Genomic DNA, 16,468 nt, shown 5'->3' on the forward strand with positions numbered 1-16,468 from the left:
ATCTTCTATAAAAGTTGATTTTTGTGACTGTTATCTCATGTCTGATGTATCTCAATTTACTTAGCTGATAGGTAAAATGAAAGGGAGAAGGGGCAGCTGTCCCTCAGGTCAAATGGAATGAGCTGTGCTTCAAAGGTGTGGTCCTGGAGTCTGGTCCTTGTATTTGGAAACAGAAGAGACCTGAAGGTTGTAAGTGTAAACCCCCAACCGGGAAATCTGGGGTGGGAAGAAGTGGGTGATCGGGACTGATGGAAAATGGTAGGACCTTAGGACCCTTTTATTCACATGCGTGACCTGTGTGCCTGTCACCGTCTTTTGGAGATCTCCTAATTCCTGACTGAGTTTTAGAGACCTCCCTGAATTCATCTGCTTGCCCATCAGCGGGAGGCAGAGTTCTGTTCTCCCCCTTTGAGTCTGAATTGGCTTAGTGACTCACACGTTCCCAAAAGGATGCTGAAGTGGGGAAGGCTTAGCCTTTGAGGAAGAAGATACACTCTTGGAGCTTTTGGGCTATCCCCAAGGTGGCCTTGTGGAGAGAACATGGAGAGAAAAAGATGGAGAACCCCCACCCCCAAAACTCTATCCCAGGTGCCTTGATGGTTTCTCTGCCACCATCAGACCAAGGACATCTCAGAGAAGTCCCCTCACAACTGAGTCAACCCAAGGTTTATGAGCAGAAGAAATGGTTGTCATTATCTATGAGCCTCCTGGGTGTGGCTTGTCACACTGAACGGCTCACAATAACTAGATACAGCTACAGGCAAGACTGGGACATTGATACACAAGAAGCTGGGTTGGACACAGCAGGGTCAACAACTTGCCTTCGGGCCACTGGCCTCCTGCAAGTTTCCGAAGAATTCACCAAGGAGAGAAGCTTGAAATGAGGATGTGAAGTGACCCGAAAAGGTATCAGGAATTCCTGGGTTTGTAGTGTTGTGGTCAAGCACATCTCTACCTCTAATCTCAAACGCTCTTCAGCCTTGAGCGCTGACTGTGGGTCCTCCAAAGAGCCCCTCAGGAGTGCACGGGCAATCTTCTTTCCACTCCTATAGCCTTCTGAGCCATCGTGCGCAGGCTGCCAGATTCCACAAATAAAAAACGTGCAATTAAATCTGAACTTGAGGTAAACACTGAAGTCTTTTAGAATAAGTACGCCTTGTACAATATTTGAGAAGTGTTTATAGTAAAAACACATTATTTATCTTAGGTTGAGTTTCACTAGCCACTTGGAACTGATGTCTGACCTCACGCTGCGTCAAACCGGAATGTTATGCTTTGAGGCTATGTCTAATTCTCACAAGATTTTGTAAAATAAATAAATAAATAAATAAATAAATAAATAATTTTTTTTTGCAAAAACTTCAAAAAAGAAGGAAAGAATAAAACATGTGACAGTTGCAGCAAAAAACGTATCAGAGGTCGGTCTCATGTAAATATTATGTTAATTAAAACAGATGGAGCATAAACAAAATAACTTCAGGGGGCTGGTTTCTGTTCTGCCTGGATCTCTTAATATAGTAACTCAATTCCCATCCTGTTAGCGCCCTTTCCTTATCAAACGTTGAACCGGGTGTGAGGAAGTTTAAATTCCCAGCGATTGGAGAACGTTCTTTAAACACTTGCAACAGATGGTCTCTTGCCTGAAAAGCACTCTTCCTTTCGGGGATGGGGTGATGAACTTGGCTATTTCAGGAAGATGGCTGTGGTTCATCCTTAGACAGCAGGGTTTTCTCTCTGAGGGACACTCCTCCCAGCCCATCCTTCTGCTGAGTTTGCCCACAGGGCAGAGGTCTCATTTGCACACACCTTAGGCCTCACAGGGAATACAGAGAAAGGAGCCTGGTCAAGCCTCCTCAGAGAAAGTGAAGTCACCTTACGGATTTGTAAAGGTAAGCTTCATTGAGAAGGTGTAGCTGATAAAGTCAGACGACATACCACCATGGCAGAGAACTCGAGGAGGAGGAGGAGGAGGAAGAGGAGGAGGAGGAGGACCATAACAACGATGACAGCAACAATGACAGCAACAACAACAACAACAACAACCACAACAACCACAACAACGTGTCCTTTCTGCCCCTTCCGAGGTTCTTGGTCCACTCTGGCAGTATCCATGGTGCCTCAGGACTTTTTGCTTTTAACCCCTCACAGCTCCTCAGTTCTATGTCGCCTTTTTCCTTATACTTTTATCTTTAAACAGAACTGTCTGTTTTGCAGAATGGTTCCTGCGATGTTTCCTCATGATTAATCAGGCTCTTTAGGCAACAATAATAATTAGAAGGTATGCTTGCTGAAAACATCTCGGGGGCCCTTCAAGGAAATCCAGTGTTCTGCTATGAAATTGCTCGTGATGTGACAACACTGCTTTGTGCCCCTCATCAGAAAATCTTAACTTGAGCCATGTGGTCTAAACTCTTGTCAAATTCTCAGCATCTCCTTTTAAAGTAAAAATGCACTTCCCAGCTTTCTTGGGGTGGATGAGATACAGGAGGTCTGTGTGGACAGACCAAGGAAGGGGAAGAGAGGGCAGGAGCCATTTCTGTAAGCTGACCGTTGAGGAGAGTGAGTCCAAGATAACCACATAATCCATTTATAACTGCCAAGTTAACAAGCTCTCACCTCCAAATATACCCCTTATTTACAAAGAGCCACTTCTGTGCAAAACTGGGCTCTTGTCCACGTGATCAGAGTCACATTCTGGGCTCCCATATCTTGTTTCTCACAACCCACAAAGATCAGTTCATACAGGTGTCGTTCTCAGGGTTTTAACATTGTGTGTGTGTGTGTGTGTGTGTGTGTGTGTGTGAACTCTGAACATCATTTTCTCTGACTTTGCTATAAGCTACGTTGTAAAGTAGCTTGCCAGTCTGTTTCTGTCCAGAGCCTCCTAGCTGTCTCGATTTAAAATAAAAATCCAGGTTGAAGTGGCCTGTCAGAGTGACCTTGCCCAGGTCAGACCACACGTGGAGAAAAGCTTCAGGCCCCACACCATGAGAGGATCAATGAACGGAATTATTTACAGAAGAATGTATAGGCTGCTAAAGAATTCAAAGCCAAGTCATGAGAACTACTTCCCTAGCTCCTTCAGTCCAGGCCTAGCGCAAGCCCTTGAGGAGCGCTGTCCTCCTCCCCACCCCACACCTCCCAGGACTGAGGACAAGGGCTGAGCTTCCTATCACCCAGGCCAGATGCCAGGATGTTAGAGTCCACTCAGGAGAGGCAGAAGGTCTTACAGGAGAAACTGCATTCTCCATAGGCTGTCTCCCTACCCCTCCAGCCCTGCATGCTGCCATGGGAATGAACTCCCTTCTAGACCTCCACCAGCCTTCCTCATGCTCCCATGCATAGGAAGGAGCCTCATGCCTTACACGCTCAGATACTTGGCGTGCGTTTCCTGGGGCTCTAATAAAGACTTTCTGTGCTTCCCCAGTTCTTTCATACACAACGACCCAAACTATTGGTTAAAATGAGCACAGAACAGCAATAGAGTCCTCTAAGAAGTCAGGACACTCCTGCATTTTGATGTCTATCAAGAGAACAAAGCAGACCCGTTGGCTGGAAGGGTCCCCTTTCAACCCTGAGATCATCTGAAGTTCAGTAATGAAAGATCAATCGAATTTAACCTGAATAGTTTCCCAATTCATTGCAGGATTTAAAGAAGCATTTTTCCAGTTGTTAGCAAGGAAGAGCCAATTGGTTTCCTTCTCTGTGGCTAGTGTTCCTGGGGTTTGCACAGGATCATCTAAAACGAGAAGACGACAAAAGTCCCAGGGCAGCTCGCTGTCTCTTCAAATCCTTTTCTACTCATTAAGCAAGAAGCTGTATTCACCTGGACACACGGATGTGGAAATATACCAAGCGGGTAGAATAGACGGAGAGATTGCATCTACAAAATAAACTGCTGAAGATTATTGTCAAAATAATTTTCCATTTTATTTAACAGGATGACTCTACTGTACACGTTTGTTTAATGAACAGAGTGTAAAATATTTATTTCCATATTCATTTTAGTCTAACTTCTAGTAATCTGGACATGAATGGTGAACTTGCTTTACTGAAGAACATGGCTGCTCAGCTGAATCGACATGTCCCAGTATCAATTAATTTCCCGGATGCTCTGGAGCCTATTGGCGAGATCGAGCATCAATTTCCCCACCGCGGTTAGGTCAGGCGCTCACAAATACCCATGTGCATGTGTGATAGAAACAGACTGATTCCTGTAGATGGTCATTCTCCACGGGTGTTTACGAGTAGATACGTTTCCACATGTGCTAGTCCCCATCCTTTTGCTACAAGTGGAAAATCAAATGTCTTCGAGAACAAGAAAACACACACAGAAAGCCAGTGTTTCTTTTCTACCACACATGCTCTAGGGAAGTGGGCAGGAGTGGGGCTTGCGGACGGAAGGGGATCTGAACCGCACTACAAATGAGTGACAAGAGACTTTGCCTACACGCTCCAGCACTTTATGAATTTGGGAAAAATTGAGATATAAATTCCTTCAGATGAACATAGTTTTCACAGGAAGAATATAAAAATGGTAAAACTCTAGTAACCGTTTTTAAAAAGTAATTCATCATTAAATTCCCAGACTTTTACACTGGAGAGGGTGGGGTGCTAGAAGGGCCACTCTGAGGAGCCACTGCACTGACTTTTTGGTACAATTGTTTGCCTGCATTGGCAGATCAGGGAGGTAATGGGCATTTTCAGAAAAGAGACCCCTTCTTTGGGGGTTGTTGAGTTAAATCCCACTTGCATTAATGGAGTAACAATCGTATTCACCTATGACTCACCATTTCCCTCTCACAATAAGGTGAACCATGGTGACTTAGGGGATGGCACACCATTTATTGACAAAATGCCTCAGAAACATTTGCACTTCAGTTAAACTCTGCTATTTACAAATCAGCAAATACAAGGAGGGGCTCACAGTTTGCCCACAAGACACAAATACACAAAGCCATGGCCGGATCCCTTAAAGTAACAGGACAGTTTGATGCAAAAAGCAGAGGTGGGCATAGAGTGTAAATTCTAAGTGAGCTCCACTCCTGGAAAGGGTACACTGTGAGCTGCAGAAAAGGCTATTTTATTCAAGAGGGAGTCACACGCATAAAAATAAAATATTTAATATTCTACACTATATTACAAAAATAAATATATTAACCAATAAATAGTAAGAAGCCTAGAAACTTTTACATGACCATGCAGGTGGGGGTGGGGAGGTGGGGCTGCCGAGCGGCCCTGCTGGAGTTTCCCTCAAGAATCGTTGGGTTTATTAGCTTCTTCCATCAAAGCATGAGAAATAAAAAGAAAACAAGACCGGCGTGGGCAGGCACCGGTTACGTCTCCATTTCCTGAGAACCTACCCATTCCGTGGCTTCAGGTTAAGTCAGTGAAGTGGAAAGGCAGCAAGCGGTGCTGGGAGAAGGGAGAATAGGACAGAAACCCAGGAATGCTTCTATTTATGGCGTTCGCCACTCTACTTTCTGATAAGGAAGCAAATTCATAACAATAATGGAGACAGTAACACTTGAACATCCAACCCACGGCTATCTGCACACCTTTCTACAAGAAGACCATCACGAAGACACCGCCTACATGTGCGCTCTAATAGCAGCATGTGGGGTACGCCGACAGCTTCAACTGTCACCTCTCTTCAGTAGCTCAACAAAGTCTCTCTGGGAGCTGCCTGGGCAAGCACAGTGGGTATGTCAGGATACAAGAGCTGACACCTCTAGTATCAGAATGTTAATGTCAGTGGCGGTTCTGTGGCCAGAAAGCATGCAGTTCTGAGGACCTGGCTGCCCTGTTTTCTTGGGGTCTGCAAGCCATTTGGCATCACATGACAAATCTAAACTATTGAGATGACAAAGCTGAGACATGACTAGAACTTAGAATAAACTATTCCTACTAAGCTAAAATTGTATTATTATGTCTGTGATAGCATCCTTGAGAAAGGATCCGCAGTACCGTGGAGTATGGGAAGGTGTGGTGTACCACAGAGTGTGAAGGCTGTACCATTTCCTCAGGGTTGCTGGCCTGGCTAACCAATGCCAGCTATGCACGTACAGATTCATGCATGCACTCGAACACATGGTGTCAGAACGGGGCTAACATGGATGCTTCTTAGTTGACTAGTCATCTCAGCCAACACAACGTCCTTCACCATGTTCTCATTGATGATCAAGATATTCCACTTCCAGTGCAACAGTTTCTCTGAGATTTCTATTTTGACTGACTTGATATACAGAGTTGAAGTCCAAAGTCACAAAATACCTGTCCTTGACAGAATGATCTGAATATATAGGCCAAAGAAGTTTATGGAAAGGAAGTTAATAGCTAGCCCAGCATTAACATATATATCAATTATTATTAATATACCAATAGGGTAAGGTTGGCAATATACTGGGGCCATATTCCTGCTTCTCATGGGAGTCACTCTGCCACTTGTGTGATGCTGGGGTGACTTGGGACCTGCCTCCTCCAGCTCCTCCTACACAAGGCCCAAGATCTTAGTGGGACACAGTAGGGCCAGCACCAGGGTCTCTGTCCTTACAACCTACCTGACCGTCAAGAATTTCAAATGGAAAGGAGGGTGGAGCCAAAAGAATGGGGGCGGATTTCTTCCAAGATCAAGGCTGATTTCAAAGTTCAAGCTGAACGTTTGAGTCGTCTGCTTGTGTCTCTGCTAATTCATGGGCTTGAGTGTATTTGCTTGGACTCTAGTCTTCTGAATGCCTCATGACAAACATAGCATAAGGTAACTCAAATCAAATCAAGTTCAAATTTCCAGAATAAGTCTAGAAGTCAGATTGCTAGCTGATCTCACATGCAGGGAAAATGCTTTCGGGTGCCCCTGTCATGGCATGTCTGGTGCCTCCTTCTGGCCCACCACCATGGGTGATGAAGGAGAGAAAGACAAGAAGACGAGAGGCATGATGGGACAGAAATTGAACAAAGGGAAGAGGATGGAGGAGAAGGAAGAGGTGGCCAGCTAGGGAAGGAAGTCATAAAGTGAGGAATATTTTCAACTGCACCCATCAAACAGCTTCCTTCTCAAGTCCTCTTAGTCTTGGATCTTTTTATTTTGTCCAAAAAGATGCAATTATCCCATTAGAATTATGATGGTTTTACCACCACATCTGAGGACATCCGTGCCCTTCCCCCCTCTCTCCCTTCACCACCTCCATGGCCCTTTGTAGCACTAAGGGCTGGCACATGTGGCCTTGCCTCCTGTTGACTAAGGGAGGACCAGTCCTGAAACACCCCATCGCCCCACCCCCATCTTTCTTGACCAGGTACTGTCCTCAGGAATACACGGCCCAGGGGCCCATTCTTTGATATCCCAAGGGCATCTCTGGCACCATTGCCTGGCATGGCTGTTTGCTTTGCGGATCTGACAACCCCATCCACATCTTGAACCTGCAGCAGGCTCATCAAGTCCACCGCTCTGAGCCATGGTGGATACAAGTGCAGAGAACTACATTTACATTCCCAGAACACTTGGAAAATACACTTCTCTAGATGGCTAAACTCCCAATATGAACTTTCTGGGCCTAAATCCCATATCCTATAATACAGACATTCTGGGGGAAGCCACTCACATGTACAGATATGGTCTGCCGCTGCTGCTCAAAAAGATTTTCCTAAGTTCACGTGTACCTGCATGAACGTGCACAAATATTTGCGTGTTGACGCTATTTCCTGTATGGCTGGCTCTTTCCAAACAGACTGAAGGGATAAGTGGTACGGGCCTGTGTTTTGTCATTAGAGATGGTATCACTGGGAAAGGAGAATCCAAAGAAGATAACTGGGCGGGACAGGATTATTCAGCAAAATGCAAATTTCCTACAGCACACTGACCTGCCCAGTTCCTAATGGCACCTCTATTATCTGTACACCTTCATTAAATAGTCTCATTAAATAGAACACAAAATATACACATTTGCAGTTATTAAATAAGCTATGGGACGCCTCTCCTCCCCTATCTACAGCCACATTCAGACACGGCCATTCCTTCGTATTTAAACTTGTAGGTGACAACACCTTTATCTAAATAGAGGATGGAGATGGGATCCAGCTTCGTGGGCACGCAGCAGGCTTTGGAAGCTTTCTGGGAATTCTTGAGGTGGACCAAGGCCTGGATAATTGCGTGTTTCGTAGGTGTGAGGTGCTCCGCCAGAGGGTAGTTGCACACGCCGCGGCACTCATAGGCCTCGTAGCCAGGAGGTGCGATGATCCAGGAGTCCCAGCCGATCTCCTTGAAGTCGATGTACAGTGGAGTCTTCTTGCAGTAGTTCCCCTTGGCGTTCCTCCTGATCCGAGCGGTAGAGTCATCGATCATGTTTGACCTCATCTGTAGGAGAGCCTCTTCGTCGGGCCCACCAAAGAAACCGTCGGTGCCCAGGTCCAGATCCTGCTCGTGGGAGATCAGTTCATTCAGCTCTTCTTTCTGCTCCTTGTCACTGCTTTGGTCATCAGAAAACACAACAAGCAAAGGGTCGTGCTTATTCTGGGCACTTATATCTATTTCCAGTTGTCCCCTTCCGGTGTCCTCAGCTTGGTTTTGTCTGCTTTCGATGTGGATCTCCAGCTGGTGGGTTGATGGGCCTGACTTTTGCCAACGTCTGGTGGCATCCGTGATGTCAAATGTCTCCCACTCACTGTTGGTTCCGTAGATCTCCGTTGATACCAAGACCAGCATGCTCCTCTCATCCTCGCTACCATCGGCACTCTCTAGAACCTCAAAGATGGTTATTTTACGGTCCACACCATCATACATCATACGATCTCTCTGCACCAGTGTGTACAACCTCAGTTCAGCCATGACGACCTCTTCGTGGTGAGGGATGGACACGTTGAAGAGGAGAGGATACTTCCGGATCCCATTGAAACTGACTGGTTGAGAAAACAGATCTGAAAAAGAAAGATACTTATGAGAAAGCAGGCTTGCTGTATGCTTCATAATAAAGCAGGTGCTTATTTAAGTATTAAAAGGAAAGAAAACTTGCCCGGTGTGATGGTTTGTATATGCTCGGCCCAGGGAGTAGCACTATTAGAGGGTGGGCCTTGTAGGAGTAGCGAGTCACTGTGGCTTTAAGACCCTCATCCTAGCTGCCTCTGAGTCAATATTCTGCTAGCAGCCTTCAGATGAAGATGTAGAACTCTCAGCTTCTCTTGCACCTTGCCTGCCTGGATGCTGCCATGTTCTCCCCTTGATAATAATGAACTGAACCTTTGAACCTATAAGCCAGCCCCAATTAAATGATGTCCTTATAAGAGTTGCCTTGGTCATGGTGTCTGTTCACAGCAGTAAAACTCTGAGTAAGACACCCAGACTGTGCTGCCTCATAGGGACAGGACTGGAAGGAACCTTGGAGCTTTGGAAGAGCCTTCTGCTTTTCCAACCAGTAACAAGCTACGAAATGGATCGTCAAGATTGTTTTCTCCAACTATTCATGATTGAAGACTTCACAGCTTATCTTTGTAACAGGTGGTGACCTCCATGAAGTTGGCTGGGCCCTGGTCTTCACAGAACTCTATAGACCAGGGGTTGTTAAACTTGGACCCACAGGTCAAACTGGGACTGTCACATGCTTTGGAAAGAAAACTCCACCAGAGCCCCGCTCTGGTATTGCTGCAGTGTCTCTGGCTCCTTTTGCCCAGCAGAGGCAGGGTTAGATATGAGCTATTTGGCCTTGCAGAGGAAGTTTGTTGACCCTTTCCCTACATAAGAAAGTTTAGCAAGGTCAACAGAACAATCTTAAAACAAGGAGTCTTAGGGATTGGTCCTGAGGTGTGTAGTCCTCTCAAAGTGAGAGAGAGAGAGGGTGAGTCTTAGGATAGACACATTACTTTGCTACCTTCGCTAGCAGTCAGTGTGCAGTTGGGCACACACAAACCACCCGGGACTTCACATAATAGCTTGTTAAAGGTCCTTTATATCAGAAGCATGTCTCCAAATACTTCTATATTGACTTTATTTTTAAACAGTTCTCACTGCATGGCTTTGACTGATCTGTAATTCACTATGTAGAGCATGTTGGCCTCGAACTCGAAACTAGTCCTCTCGTGTTTTGTTTCCTAGAGACATTGTAGGCATGTGTCACTGTGCCTGGCCCGATATTAACTTTTTACGTGAGAATTTTACAGAGAACCCAAAGCTCCTGTGTGCTTGTGCTCCAGATGGTTTGCTTGACACCAGAGTATCCAAGGATTGTGACACCGAAGATGTCAGAGACCTGCAAGGAGCGTTCTCTATTGTCCTTTCCCTAACCTTTCCCTAACTCATGACCTCAGTGGATACGTTGTGCTTGACATCTTTCTTTAGTTGATTGCTTTATATCTACTCTGAAAAGAGCTAAAAGGCTTGCCCATAAGCTCATAGTCCTATGGGCTCTCAAATTTACATAAATAAAATATGTAGTTATTGTACATGTCTCACAGCTTCCTCTGGGTGCTACTGAAAGCATCTTCTCAGTGGTGTGGGGGATACCGATTTATGGGATTGCCCCGACCTCACAGGTGTGGCCAGGGCAACTGTAACCAGTGCTTAAAATCTCAGCCAAGCCATGGCTCCCATCCGTTCTCCACAGTACCCAGAATGCCACAGTTGCTTCATGGATATTTATGGATCAATTGAATGAGCATTTTGCCCTATTGATTAGTAACTTTCCCACTTAAAAAAAAACAAAACTCCTTCCGTCTCTTCATTGTGAACCTTTGAGGATGTTCTTCTGATTCTTGAAGAGAAAGCCATTTTCCCTCATATCCACTCTCCACCTTTGGCCTCCTTCCTGAGACATTGGTGCCTTTGAGTCTCCCTCTGAAAGCTTATCCCACTCTGCACTTGCTGTCATAGAGGACAGAAATGGGAGGACAGGTTCATTGCTCCTCCATGAGAGAAGCAGTTCCCCTCAGGAATGAAGGAAGCCTTGGGGGAAGTGGGCATGCTCACTGACTTAGCCGAGGCAGGGGCTTTGGTGGATGTTTACACACAGAAGCACCTAAATTATACATGTTAAATATATCATAGTTCTATGTATGTCAGCTATAATCCAGTGAAGTTATACTTTTTAAAAACTAAGCTCACATTAGAGCTTGGACAGGAGGCTTGGACAGGAGGGTGGGTGAGCTTGAGCTATTTATAACTTTAAAAAAACTTAAATATGAGTATTTCAAGGCCAGCCTGGGCTACATGATGAGTTCAAAGCCAGCTTAAAACAAGACAACACAGCACAACATACACGTACCAACCAACCAACCCTTAACTAACTAAATAAAACTATCCATAATTATTTGCATATATAACACTAGATCATGGAGAAGTCACATTTCAGGGAAAGAAAAATAATGTCCTCCACACGTTTCACATGCAGGTTGTTCTGCAAATTGTGTGGCTGTTATAATGACCTCCAACAATGCACACGTGGATCCTATTCTAGTTGTGTACCCGGAAGAAATCAAACCATCGAGTGCATATCTGACTTCCTAGACAATATGGAGGGTGGAGCCAGGCTAAGAACTGAAGTCCCATCTTCCGCCTTGCATGCTGCACTAGTTCAAACACGAATTAGGTTTGGAGCCCTCTGGGTCATCGCCTAGGGCACAGCACTGAGCAAACACAAAAGGTGAGTATGTGGATGACAGCAGCCAGCAGGGAGAGTCTGCTGAGGGCACACAGGTCCTCTGCTGTGTGAGTCTTCCTCTAGGCTGGCGGAGGTGCGAGGGGTGAGTAGCTGGGTGTCTCCAAGTCTGAGGCTTCCCCATGGATCTCCAGTAATGGTAAGCTGGGTCACATCCTCAACGTTATCACCTGCTCTTCCATGGGAGAAGCAAGGAGCATGCATTCCCACCGTGCCTGAAGCTAGACCATGTTTGCCCTGTGTGTGAGCTAGGCTGCATTCCCCACCGTGCCCGAGCTAGACCATGGCTCAGAGCAGGAATCTGAGGCAGGCTCCTTGGGAGGTTGCTCTTTTTCTCCCAGACTTGCCCCCAAAGGAATCTGAAGTTTCAGTTCGCTGTTTCTACCAGAAATATGTTACTAAGTGGACATGGCGGTCATAGGTTGAATTCTAACAGCAAATACTATCTTGCTACCAGAGGAAAATCCACTCAGCCTTCACTCCAGCTCCTAGAATATTAGGCAATTCATTGAAAGTCGCCACGGTCTGTCCAGCATTTCCTCACCGTGAGCCCTCGCTTACCTAGAGCTGCCTGTGATTCCCTCATCTGCACCAAGCAGCTTCTGCTTTACAGGAGGAAGCAGAGGCTACAATCACTTAGACCAGCTCCTCACAACTTCCCAAAGCCGCTAACGCTCGGCAGCCCTGAGCGGTTTTGTGCCACCGCCTTCTGCTTCCAAGAGCGTCTGGTAAATATTCTTCAAATCTCGTTTTAGCTCATCCAGGGGCACAATTAGTAAATAATTAAGAGCACAATTAGTAAATAACAAAGAGCCATTTTCTTTATCTCCACGGTCTCTGCCGTCAACATTACGTTTTTCTACTGCCACAAAAACCTAGCATTAGCTCACTGACTCATTTAGAAATCTGAGGGGAATGAACAATTTGAAATATGTATATTGCTCTTCATGGAGATCCAGTCACAGTCCGCCGCACCTGCGCACTTCCTGGAGTCTTATTATAAGCAATGCTCCACATGGGAACCTGGTTTATCAAACACAACACAACACGAGAAGAATCTCCCAAATACAGTTCTGTCCTATCAGGACACTGACCAAATAAAGTCAGAAACAAAAACTCGCCTAGAGTTGGAACCAACTAAAAAGCCCAAAATTTCTATTTTTATTGTTTTCATCATTTTTGATCTAAAAAGTAATTTACTAATTCTTATCAACACCAGGTGGAAATTGAGTCCCGTCTAGAAAGTGGCAGAGGAGATGGAACAACAGATCGACGTTTATGGTTTTTTTGATATGTAGTGTCCAGATTAAAATGACATCGAGAACCTGTTGTGCTATTAAAGTGATGGGCATTTTGTGGGTTTTCATTGGTAGATACTTTACAGCATTTTTGGAGTTCTAGGAGGATCGTGTGGTGCAGCTGATGCACTGTGTCTGAGCCATGGGTTTCCACGAATCACCCTTTCCCACCTCATCCCCACATGGACGCCTCCTTATTTCTTCCTGAGAAAACGCAAAGACAGTCTCCTAGGTGCAAACACCAGCCAGCCTACCTTCATTCTTGAAGCTCCGGATGATGTTAGCCGATGGCATGGAGGTCCGGTCTGTGGCGAATTTGTTGTAGAGCTCCAGCATGTACTCCGGTGGATCCACTCTGCCTGTGTCCTGTGCGGGAATGTCTGACAGATTCAACGTCTTGAGAAACTCGTCCTTCATGCTCTGCAGCAGTGTGTTGAAGTCAATATCACCTTGTTCTGTGAAGATATCATCAAAGAAGGGCATGTCTTCTTCCAGGGGCGACTGCTCAAGGCCCATGATGGGGCTGCCAGAAGCCAGACGAGCCACCAGGCAGAAGACGGCGCTCAGCGGCAGAACCAGAGAACCCATGACTCTGCTCAGCTCCCCAGGCCAACCTAGGAAGGCTTAACTCCCCTGAGCTGCAACTGGCAGTTTTATCTTGCGGAGTGTAAATGTCTTGTGTCACTGGACACGACACAAGTATGGAAACTCTTCCTCTGTCTTCCCCTCCCCCTCCTCTCTCTCTCTCCTGCCCCTCCTCCCCCTCTTCCCCGCCAAAAGTCAGGTTGCAGTAATTGGTTAGCAAAATCCCCTATAGGGCCTAGCCTCTCTTATCTCCCCAGTGTAAACTTGTACACCAGATTTCATTTTTATCTTGCAACCCCCCTTTTCTTTTAATGAGCATTTTGTAAACACTTCTACATTCTGACACTGGTGAGAGATAGGACAATGTTGTCTTTGCAAAGGCTCTGCTACTTTTCTTCCCATTTGACTTCCTTTGGTAGGAATGCCTGGATTCTGGGCTTATGGGATTCACTTTTGCACGTGTGTATGACAGATATTAAGAATCAACAGAATGTTTATTATTAGTCATGCGTGTTGATTCAAGTGATGGGGCTTACATGTCCAAAGATGGACTAAATAGACATAGCCAATGACGTCAAGTCAAGGAGACATTGTTCACTCCTAAACAAATTTTGAAGCATTTGCTTTTAGAAACAGGAAAGAATGAATGTCATGGTCTTTTCTTTTCTCTCTCTCTGTCTCTCTGTCTCTCTGTCTCTCTGTCTCTCTCTGTCTCTCTCTCTCTCTCTCTCTCTCTCTCTCTCTCTCACTCTCTCTCTCTTACAGATTTGATCAGTCTGAAGGTAAGCACCTGATTACAGTCAGTTTTGGAGTGGAGGGGAGTGATGAAGTTTTCAGAAACCATCTAGCGTGCTTTGTCTGACAACCCTGTTTTCATCCCTGTCAGGTGCACAGAGTCCTGAGGTCCCATGGCTGATCGGAAGCCACTGACCTGTGCAGTCATGAAGCCTTGAGTTAAACCCAGGCAGTCTAATTATTGTGGAGCAGAAACTTCCAGACTTTGTAACCTGGATTCCATTGGATCAGGAATGGATGGAAATAGCCACCCCAGCCCACTTGTACCGGGTAGTCAGTGAGGAGGCAGGTACCTGGATGTGCATTCAGGTCCTATGCTTGAGATATCGATTACTTACACGACCAGAACCTCTGTCAAGTTCACCTTCAAGGCTAAGCCCAAAGCTCCACCAGCTTAGCACATAGCATTACTAAAGAGATAAAAAATGCCAAGCATCTTGGTAAGGGGGAGGGGTGTGGGGCTGGTATAATTGAGTATGTGTCCAGTTTAGGAGTAACAAACCAGGCTGACCATTGAGGCCATGCTAATTGGTGGCAGCGGGAGGCACGGTGCTGTCACAGTGGCTTTGTAGACAGCTCTAAGGGGTTATTTCCTGCAGGGACAATTATAATGGAATCTCTTCTGCCTGCTCAGTGCATTCTCTGTGCAATTCTTCAGGCAGCCTCCTGTGTGTTCTGAGGACAGTGCCTAAACCGTTGGTGTGCTAGAATGCCCACTTAGAGTCTCAGTTAAGCTTTTCTGCGCTCTTCCTAATAGGCTAACTGATCCTCACCATTCTCACTACCTCCTCTAGTTCTAGTCGCCCATGGATTCTTTCTCCTCTCTCCTAGATTTTCACAGTAGGTTTTTGTTTTGTTTGTTTTGTCTCGTTTTCAGCTGTCTTAGGAGGGATCATATCTTTAGTAGCTGCTGATTGTCTACTTGTCTGGCAGTTGATTGAAATCCAATGTTTCGGTGCCTGTTTCTGCTCAGGTAGCAAAATGGTGATCGTAGATTGGAAATAGATCGAACCTGAGGAGGTGCACAAACGGCGAGTCCCAGACTCACAGCCCACTATACCACCGATGAGGTTAATGGGAGGTTCTGGGAAGCAGTGCAGCAATTCTCCTGGATCATGTGCTGATCAGGACAAGCACCTGTCTACACACACACACACACACACACACACACACACACACACACACACACACCACACCTCAACACACACTCCACAATTCTCAATGGCAGGCACATTTGTGCAATGTGCACCTGCCACAGGGCCTTGGAACACGTGGCTGCACTCCAGTTCCTGGGGTGCACTGATATCAAAGGTCAGAGGGCAGATACACACACACACATACACACACACACACACACATACACACACACACACACACACACACACACACACACACGCATGTTTGGATCCCAGATATGACTGTTATTCATTGATTTTCACTATTAAATTGGTACCAGTTTTATAAATATGAGGTTTTGCTTGTTCATTGTCAATAGAACTCTCTTTTCCATGTTCTATCATGAATGATCTGCTATTCTCCTGCTCAAGAGCTTCTTTAGGACCGCCAACTGCTAGAACTTTCTATCCATCACCGTGTTCCCTGAGGTGCCTGGATACCAGACTCTGAACCACAGCTAGAGTGCCAAAATTGTATTTTAATGTCATGAATCTGATTTTTACTTTATTTCAACCGTTGGCATTTCAATAGCTATGCTATTAAATATTTTATTTTTCAATATTATTCAATCAGTGAGGCTAGCAGCTGTCACTCTGGACAGTGTGGATACAATTTACGTTCTACAAAAACAAACACAGGAATGGAGTTATTGGCTAGTAGGTAAAACTCCCAATTTTATACAATGTCAAATTGTTTTTTGACTAGATTTCCCATGCTTTTTCTTCTTAACAAGGGCTTCATTGATAAATGTCCTTGCCAGCAAGTGTTAGTTGACTTGGGGGACTCTGGGTGAATATCCCATGTCTACCCTCAAGACTCCTGAGAGAGGAGAAATTGAAGAACAAGATTAAAAACAGCTGTGTAGATGTGGTAAAATTAGGTGGGAGATTCATGCCAAATATTAAGATCTATCAAAACTCAGTGACGTTCATTACACCACCACATGGTAAGTATAGACCAAAAGACAGAAAG

General features: G+C 45.4%; 1 protein-coding gene across 1 annotated transcript; it reads right to left on the bottom strand.

Annotated features, from left to right (window-relative positions):
* Window positions 1-7,981: 7,981 nt before the first annotated feature.
* Bmp10 (bone morphogenetic protein 10) lies at window positions 7,982-13,528 on the bottom strand. Its single transcript, XM_032905087.1, has 2 exons — window positions 13,195-13,528; window positions 7,982-8,913 (listed from the first exon to the last, which is right to left on the bottom strand). Exons 1-2 carry the CDS (start codon window positions 13,526-13,528, stop codon window positions 7,982-7,984), a joined length of 1,266 nt encoding a protein of 421 aa, XP_032760978.1.
* Between the last annotated feature and the right edge of the window lie 2,940 nt (window positions 13,529-16,468).

The sequence above is a fragment of the Rattus rattus genome, chromosome 6, assembly GCF_011064425.1.
Source record: "Rattus rattus isolate New Zealand chromosome 6, Rrattus_CSIRO_v1, whole genome shotgun sequence".
Lineage (NCBI taxonomy): Eukaryota > Metazoa > Chordata > Mammalia > Rodentia > Muridae > Rattus > Rattus rattus.